Source organism: Egretta garzetta, unplaced genomic scaffold, assembly GCF_000687185.1.
Source record: "Egretta garzetta isolate BGI_Z169 unplaced genomic scaffold, ASM68718v1 scaffold172, whole genome shotgun sequence".
Classification (NCBI taxonomy): domain Eukaryota; kingdom Metazoa; phylum Chordata; class Aves; order Pelecaniformes; family Ardeidae; genus Egretta; species Egretta garzetta.
In genome coordinates, this window is record NW_009258951.1 from 520,042 (window position 1) to 529,545 (window position 9,504).

At 43.6% G+C, this 9,504-nt stretch overlaps 1 protein-coding gene across 3 annotated transcripts in view; it reads right to left on the reverse strand.

Moving 5' to 3' along the window:
* The window catches only part of EIF4E2 (eukaryotic translation initiation factor 4E family member 2), a 19,834-nt gene that overhangs the window by 9,983 nt on the left and 347 nt on the right, over window positions 1–9,504 (reverse strand). For all 3 annotated transcript variants that reach the window (XR_004841398.1, XM_009634379.2, XM_009634378.2), the window contains exons 2-6: window positions 8,871–8,985; window positions 7,431–7,565; window positions 4,898–5,002; window positions 1,815–1,967; window positions 1,590–1,726 (exon numbers count right to left, since the gene is read on the reverse strand). Coding sequence is in view for 2 of the 3 variants with exons in the window: in XM_009634379.2 (XP_009632674.1) it covers window positions 1,590–1,726; window positions 1,815–1,967; window positions 4,898–5,002; window positions 7,431–7,565; window positions 8,871–8,985 (645 nt within the window). In the remaining variant the exon portion in view is untranslated. The remainder of the gene's footprint in view (window positions 1–1,589; window positions 1,727–1,814; window positions 1,968–4,897; window positions 5,003–7,430; window positions 7,566–8,870; window positions 8,986–9,504) is intronic.

Below are 9,504 nucleotides of genomic sequence, written 5' to 3' on the forward strand. Positions count from 1 at the left end.
CCACGATACTGGATGCACCATCACTCAAGGACTGCCACCTGCTAGAGCAAGAACAATTACAAACATTGCTATAGCAGCATTCTCTGTCCCAGGAAGTGCCAGTGGCAATAGCTTATAAGGGAAAGGCCACATCATTTCCATTCTAAACTTGCTACACGAACTACCACCACGGCTTCAGACAGTTGGCTGAGGGCACAGATTCCCTTACAGAGACCGAGAGAAGTTGAACACCTCCCTCTTCTCACAACAAAGCCACATCACCACAGTCCGCAGTCTGCTACTGCTGAACAGGAGTAAAATACCCTGTTATGTGTCCACAGGAGCACTTTGCCATCTCATAACACGGACAGAGAGTCGATGCTGCCCTCTTCTGGCAAAAAGTGCATGAGAAATGTTACTGGAAAAACCATGAATATGAGATTTCAAGAACAGAAGTGGGAACTTTCAGAAACCAAAGCTGCCTGGAAAAGATTCAGTTTAATAATAATAATTTCTCCTTTCCTTCTCTTTCCCACGCACACAGGAGGGAGGGCCACACGGAACACCAGACGCCTACAGGCAGTTTAAATGAGACCTCTATTATTGCTAGTGACCCACACTCAAAATTGGCCACAACTGGAAGCTAGCTGTCTGCTAAAAACAGGATTGATCTCACTAAACTGTTTGACAGCACACTGATGAGAGGGTGATTATGTGGAAAGGACAAGCTAGCATAATGAAAGGATGTCATGAAAGGTACTTGCACCCTGGTTAAGGGCTAGATTAGAAAGCTCACTGCTCTATCAATGTCTTATTTATTTCACTTCTTTTTCCAGGTACACCTTTTCAAGTGTTAATTTAACCAATACAACCTAATCAGTGTATTGGTTTATAATATGCTTTAAAAAAAATTAAAAAAAAATTACATTATTCACCTCTAACTAATACCTATATATGCAATTTTTTGTCACTTTGTGGGAAATAAAAGTCACCCTGAATGGCCTGGTATGGTAAGCTGTAACAGGTTTATTTAAAAATACAGCTCTCCTCTCTGCGTACCATGATCTTCTAGTCTTGTTAAAGAGCCTCTGTCACCAAGGCCTGGAAGACTTAATATACGAGGTTTATTATGATTAGAAATCATTTGTACAGCACTGTAAATTCACACAGCACTTTCCCAAGACCATTTATAAGTCTAATGGCACTATAAATTCCCGTTAGCTTCCGCACTTTATTCCCCAGAATCTCTGTTTATTCAAATGATCTCATCCCCCCCACTGCACTCTTTCTTTGAATACATCAAGCCACAGTTCCACACTGGGCTGCCCATCTCCCAAGCGACAGGCTGGGTGGATTGCTAACAAAGCCCTAACACTTCAAAAAAAATCAGGCTTTACTATTAAAACCAAACGTCCCTAACAACAGCACGATAATGGCACAGATATTTGGCTTTCAAAGCGCACTGGCAACAATTGCTGCTGTTTGTATTACTGTTCACAGTGAACAGCCCCAACACACATGAGCACTTCTCTCAATTCTTGCAATCTGCATTAAATTGCTCAAGCACACATGCAACCAGCAGCAGGCCCTCCCCCTGCCACCACACGTACTTGATGCTATCGGTGTGCGTTTTATATTCCATGATGGTGTTGGGAGGTAGGTTGAGCACTCTTCGTAACGTATCGCGTATCCGGGCTGTTGTGGCCTGGTCGCTGGCTGTCTTGTTCCATATTGAGATAATATCCTCCTACAGAATAGCATGTGAGGGGTAAGCAGATGGTACTTTTTGTAGCCCTGCCAAGTGGAAGTACATGCCAGTTCTCAGAAGTGCTTACCTGGAATCGGACAGAGACGACTGCCCCACAGATTTCTTCCCCCACCATAAACTGTTCTCCCAACATTGCCAGAATGAGATTCTCCCAGCATCGTGACGCTAAGCCCTTTCGCAGACGGATAATCCATTTACCACCATTTTTGTTGGCATCATCCTAGGAAGAGGGGCAAGAAATCGATTTGTTTCCTTCTAGCTATTTTTCTGCTTCTCACAAGACAGCAGAGCCACAGACAGGAGCAGATATTGATTGGGTGGGGCAAGGGACAGAATGAAGGTATTTTCAAGCAAAAGCATTTCACTTCTCCCCCATACAAGCAGAGACAGAGGTATACCACTTACTTTGAATACTAAATATTTGAAACAATGACTTTCAGTGTTCCAGATGAAGCTCTATGCACTGAAGACTTGAGCTCTAGTGTTTTGATCTCACTAGCAAAGACTAATGCCAGCCCACCAATCTGCACACAGAACCAGAGACAAGGACCCTAAAACTATTCCTAAACCCAAGACTGATTCCCCCTTTGTCTAGCCCCCTGTATATGTACTTCTGCTTGTAAAACAGGAAAAATCCCTCATTGCAGAACATGGAAGGCAGAGAAAGAGTTTGCAAAGTGATATTTGAACGCAAGCAAAAAGTTGACAAAACTTTCCTTCCACATTTCCAGGAATGGGCTCACAAGTTGTGTTAACATAGAAAGGACCAATCCTTTCTCTGGGAACCACTGACATTATCACACATCATACAGCTGGATGTTTGTTCCAGACTGTGGTGACCCAGGGAAATCAGCAAAAATGAGGGGAGAGAATAAAGAAAACATTTATGCTAAGCACCCAGTATGTCACCTCGATATTGTGATTCCACATGTTGCACCTGAAAAAGAGCTGGAAACTGCTACAGACTCCCCTGCTTCACAGAACACACACCTATGTCAAACAGCAGCTCCTCCTCTGTACAGAAGAATGCTGTGGCATTCTCTTGTACAACACTGTAGGTGGGAAATTTTACAAGGTGAGAGGGGAAAAAATTCCATCCAAAGCCAAAAAGAGAGAGGTAGGAACAAGACAAAGAGGTGGCAGTTAGGAAGGGAAAGGGAAGACAGGTCTAGGTCAGAAACAGAGAAGAACAAAGGATAACTCAGATGAGACTGCACAACACAGGATATCTCTGGCCAGATCACCAGTAATCCCCTCTGCCAAGCTGGGACACACCTTAAAGATGCTAGGCAAGGCAGCCAACCCTTCTTAATGAAATAAAGTTAACTATTTTAGCCTTAAAGCTTCTTTAGGGCTCAGATAAAACTAAGTATTTGTGTGCTCTCAGAGACAGCAAGTGCTAAGAAAGCAATCCTGAGCAAACATGGAAGTACCAGCATAACAGCAGCGTTCACCAGAATCCCAGTTTTCAGGTATGAGCTAAAGCCTACACTGAAAGGGGAAGGTGTCAGCTCCAGTCAAGCCTCAAAGCATGACAGCAGCCACATGCAAGGTGAAGAATCCAAATCAACACAAGTTTGAGGAGTGTGGCATACTCCCAGGAGATGCAAACTACTCTCTGATTAAGCATCCTGGTTTTCCAAGTTGTGAACATCACACACTAAGAACTAAGCCATCTAGGCTTCAGCCTTTAAGCAGGGAGTTGGGTTTAACACCTCAAACTTTCCACAATGCCTAATGGGGCTCAGAGGAGAAAATGGTATTGCTCAAAATATTTCAAAGGTGGTTTAAGCAGGTGCAAGGCTAGAAAGAGAGCAGCGATTGGGAGGCAGATGCTGTACTGTGTGTTTTATGGTTATTGTTAGTTTTCTCTCAGGTTAAACAAGCTTCAGTTCAGTCAAGCATTTGATTTCCCTTTACCAGAATAATAATGATCTGCAACCCAGTAAATCACCGGGGAACATTATGCTTAGGGCTTCTGACTTTACCCAGAAAAGGCACAGATGGATCCAGAAAAAGATCAGAGCTACATGCACGCATATATGTCCCTACAAGAATGACAGTAGGTAAAGAAGTTTGGAAGAGAAATGAGCATAAACAAAGCCCTACAAAGCAAGCAGCAAAGGGAAGACCAGCAGCAAGATCCCAGGTTCTCTTCTATAAATAAAAGAAAGGAGTGGGGCCAGAGGTAAAAAAAGGCAAAGAATCTCTCCAGCCCCACCTTAAAATGGCTACAGGGAAATGCTTGATAGAAATTCTGGTATAATTAACTTGTGGACACTCTGGTTGACACATTATCAGAGCAGCTAGCTCACCAGGAGTCCAAAAAGGGTTAAATATTTTATATAAATTGTATTTGCAGTAACTGGCTATAAAACACCTTGCTTAAAATAATTGCCAACTAGGGTCACATAAATTTCTCAGGACCAAGCAGCATAATTAGGTACTTCAGAGCAACACATAAAATCCTCATATTGCGAATGGTATCGGTCATTGCTGGAAGCAGGCCAGGAACTAGAAGAATGATTTGCTGGGCAAAGATTTTTTTTTTCTTTTTTTAATAGATTTGGATAGGAATGAACAGATGCAAACTAAGTGCCCTGGAACAAAAAAAGCAAATGAAAGGCTAAGTCTTCTTTCCATCTCATATAGCTGTGGGCTTTTAATCATATGCACCTCTTCCTTCCTTGTCTGAAAAAGGAGGGTTGGTTTCTTACAAGCTTTGTTGAATTGCACTTAGAGAGGTCCAGCTCTTCTAGAGAAAAGCCCTCCACTGCTGCCACTGGATAAAGCTATAAAGGGCAAGTGTCTGTATCAGGAGACACAGAGCTTAGCTGGGGTCCCCCCTTCGTTGAGCTCCAGGCAACATTTCCCAGAGATCCTCTGGACCCACAGGCAAAGGCAGTTCTGCAACCTTTGGGGGAGCACAGCTAGCAGCTCTCTGCATCTTCCTTCTCCTCTGCCAGCGGGTCACAGGCCTGCTAGGTTACATGGGACAGGGTTCTGAGGACAGGTTTACAGAAAACCCAGAAGAAAGGTCTGCACCCAAGAGAAGCCTGGAGTGCCATTTAATGACAAGAGTCACTGTAGAAGGTTCTTTCCAGAATACTCTGGGAAAATACCAAGGCAGAAATGAGAGCTCCAACTCACCTCCCACATGGGTTTGATCCCTTCTTTAAAAAGATGGAAGTCACTATGGCCTGTCAGGTCCCCAGGACGTACCATGTGACTGTAAAACCGCCAGAACTGCTCCACCTGCAATGACACGAACCACACAGTAAGGCTGCTCAAACTGTTCACAGCCAAGATTCCTACAGAAACAGGCTTCCCTTTCTACACCAGCTGGCCAGAGCCACCTTCCCCTCTTCTATTCTACTTTCTTGTCAAAAGGGTGTTGATTAGGATACCCAGAAGGCAGAAGTAGGATCAGAGCTTGGTTGCCTGTTTGTGACTGGCTCCATTACCAGATGAACACTTGAAATATTCAATAAGTGCCCCCAGAGTTACTTGGTGTTTGTGTAAAGAAATCTGTGGCAAGATAACTGCTGCTCTGGAGAGCAGTTCCAAACGTATCTTGTAAATCCTACTGCCCAAACTTTCAATTCATTATTATGTGTCAAGTGTACCAGCTACAACCAAGCTTCTCTACACTACACCCATTAGCCCTGCATTAACCACTGCTCTCTGCAATTGTGGAGACTGCAGGAGCCTCCAAATGAGACTTTTTTTGTATTTAACTTTACTGTATCCAGGTTTTAAGACAAAAGACACATTCTGATGCTAGTTTAAGATCTTAAGGCACCATTCAGAGCTTTTATTTAAATACCCGTTATCTCCTTTAACAATCTGCCATGGTACACTTTGACCATTTCGCCTTGATCAGTTTCCATTCTGGCACCCCTGTGCCTACTTCAGACAGTCTGGTCAAAAGGCAAGGGAATTATCTTTTCTAATTCTTAAAAATAACATATTTATCCTTTGAGATTCTCTGGATGAGAAATTATTTTAGAGAGGCTGGATCTTTAAAACAAAACAAGGCACTGGAAGAGATAATACTCATCACTACATTTTAAGAGGACTCTACTCAGTGAGACAATAGCTATTAAGCAGATCAGCAATGAAGCTGGAAGGGTTAGACACCATCCCAAGTACTTTATCAGAGACCTGGAATTCTGCTCCAATCTCTGACCTCTGCCATCCAAGAAGGAATTTGCTTTTATTGCCAATAAAATTATGAACCAAGGCTGAGGTGGGGTCAGAAGCAATCCATTTTTGTCAGACACATCCAAATGCAGTGTGGAAATTAAGTTCTTACACCAAGTGAATATGCCCTCTAGTGGTTAGCATTTAAAAGCTTTTAGAGCTTTCTACTCAAAAGCAAAGAACAAATCTGAACCCAGATTTAGGCTCAGACAATTCTTTCTGAAGCTTGTTCCTCCTCCTTAAACAGAATTTGGACCCAGCACATTATCAGATCTGCTGGCCAATCTCACTGCATTGTAACTGAACTCTAGCACTTCCAACCCACAGCAGCAACCACAAAGTCTTTGCAGCAAAGAACAGACAACAGAATATGTGAAGTTTTTCCTCTAAGGAGCTAAAAATCACCATTAAGTCTACACTGATTTAACAGACTGAAAAACAATTGCCAGATCACCAGGCAGCAGCCACATTTTTCATTCACTGAACTAAAAGTACTTGCTCACACAGGGGAACAGGAGCAGTAACTACCCATGATGACAGGCTTAGAGCCATTCTTCCCACTCTTATCCTGCGTCGATGCAGTAACACAAGCCAGCTGCTTGGACAGGCTTATTTTTGCAGCCTCCAACAAACTCATCACATTACAGAAGACAGAGATGTACTGGCAGGCAAAATTAAAGTCTGCAAGGGACCCTGGAAAACCTGGACAAAATACTAGATTTAAAAAAAAAATAAAAAAGATGCAGCCAACAGACTTCCCAGCCTTGAGAACAGTATTGTATCTGGTGCCTCCACAACGGTGACACGTTTTGCTTATGTACCCTGGGATCTTAATGATGGTTTTACACTGCTGGTACCATGCAACTGCATGACCCTGCCTTTCCAGGATACACTGAATTTATTCCAGTAATAAACAACTACAAAGTGTGGAAGGGGAAAGGGATAGCAGTTTGCCTTTTATTGAACTTCACTGCAACACCAAACTGCACCTCAGTCATCACTTCCAGGCAGGCAAGAGACAACAGGCCACCAGCTGCCTGTCATATAGCATGGCAGATGCTTGTTCCAAACACAGTCTTTGCGGTGGAAATACAGGCAGGGGGGCTGTACAGTCTTTCCTTCACACCTACATTGCATCCAGAAAAGCTGTTCCTTTCTTCTCTTGCTTACCTGTCAAGTTCTGCTCCAGCTAGCAGATCTAAACTACATGGGAGTTCTCTTCATTGACTATTATTATTCCAGCCACCACCATTATTGCAGGCACAGCTGTCTAGTGCAAGGCAGAGAACTGCTTAACACTTCACGTGCTGTAGGTAATTCAAGAACTCATATGTAATCCATGGCAAATCACTCGCTCTCCTCTGTTCCTGACAGCCAGAGCACAGCCTGCACATGGCATGCACCTCGCACACAGGGAGTAAGCCAGCCACGATGACCACGCCATGCCCAAGCGAGACAAGGACAACAGGGATATACTCACGGAGGCAAAGGTGCCAATCTGTTTGATATTCTGTTCATAACTCTGCGAGCTGGTAGGCCTCCCGGGTGTTCGTCTGGAGTACCAGAAGGTGTAATTATACTGCAAGGGGTGCTCAGCTGGCCCTGGGACAACAGCCTGTGGGACAGAAAAGCTTGCTTACCCCTTACCCTCCTCTAAAGGGGGAATTGGAAAAATTACATCCACAGCATCAGAAGTCCACATGTTCCTGCCCTCACAGACTACAAACCAAACAACTGATCCTCATTTTTACAGAAAAATACTATCTCTGTTAATTGTCTGAAATGGACTATTAGACTAACAGCAGCCGACTACTTCAAAGAATATAACAAATTTGCAGTGTGGGGATAGCTAAGGAAATAATAAGCTCAGGAGACCGTCACAAAAAAAGCAACCCTCATAACTATCAGAGGCAGTATTACTAAGTTTTCCTTTAGTCCTTAATTGTTCCTATCTCAAAGGAAAAAAGACAGACAAAATTAAAAGGGCAATGCAAGAGTTTTAACTTTTTCAAATTAAAAAAAAAAAGACACTCTTCTCCTCTGGGAAGAACAAAACCCATTTATACTAAACCATGATTCAAAAGCAATTATAACTCTTTGGTGTCACCAACTCCCTTAAGCAACCAACACCCTAACTCCGGGAGGATGAGTCTGTCTTAAAACTCGTTATGTCAGCTTTAGCAGAACCCATGGCTAGCAGTGGGCAGTGATCATTTTCACTTTCCAAAACATCCATTTCTGATTAAAAAGACTTCTAACAAGCATAAAAGAGGTTAAAAAGAACACATTACCCAAGAATCAAAACTGACATGAAAAAGAAAACCAAACAGCAAAAAGCCCTTATCTTGTATTACTTGCTATTGTTACAGGAGTAACCGGGGATTAAATCTCTATTCTCCTCTTGTCTATGGTAAGTTTATAAGGATTGCATTATTTTAGACAGAATAGTTTTCCTAAGCACAAGATTAAAAAACCTCAAAACATGGATACACACATTCTTAACTAGGCTTCACTACACTCACAGAGACCCATCTTAAGAGTTATTTCATCACTTGCACAAACACAGCTTGGTAAGCCAAGTGCAAGCCACTACTCCCCCATCAGTCAGTCCTTTCCCTATACCCTCTTCCACAAAAGTTCTTGGGGGAAAATAAAACTTTTTCATTTCTATTCAAAAGCCTGGCAGAGCACTAGCTGCATTTGTGAAGGGAGCATTCAATCCTCAGATTACACACCTCCAAAAGCTACGTCAAATTATCCAAATCATAACATAGCACCTCTGTCTTCAATGTAACAGTAACAGCGCATTAAGCAACCACAGCCCACCAAGACCTAAGTTCCTTATCCCTGAACCGAGGACCGACTCTCTAGCACTCCCACATTATGCCCGAGTGATGGAATGCAGATGCCAGCACCATACCTTCCTCTTGGTAGTACTCTGTGGTTTCTCTCGATCATTCTTTTCCTTCTCACTGTCTTTCTGTGTGTTATTCTCCTCATTCTGGTCATGGTCTCCACTATCATCATCTTTCAATCTGATAAAGAAAAAGAACAACAAAAGCGAGTCTTACATCTCGCAGCTGAGAAGTTTCATACCATGCCCCAGTAGTCCCTGCGTCTAAGCTCCTCCATGGTACAAGGGCCATCGGCGTTTGGAAATCTACGCGTGACAACCCACACAGAAAAAACTACCACTACTCTGCACGCCCAGAGCCCATCACATGCATCTCAGGCACACACTTTTAAGCAGAAGCAAGCAACAAAATGCCTTTTTAGAACAAACTCAAGCAGTTCTTACTAGATACTGATCTGCCACAGAAAACCCAGTTACTCGTTAGGGTCCCTAACTACTGAGGAGGCGAACGAGGAGACCCGCTGCTGCAACTTGGCTGACTCTCTCCCGCCCAGCTCCCCACGCCCCTAAGCACAGCCGAGGCAGCCCCTCAGCCACGCAGACACCACCCCAGCGCCCTGCACCCCGCAGGTCTCTCCACCCGCCCCATTCCCTGCGAAGTGCCGGTAGAAGGTGAGCGAGAAGCGGGGCCAAAAGGCGG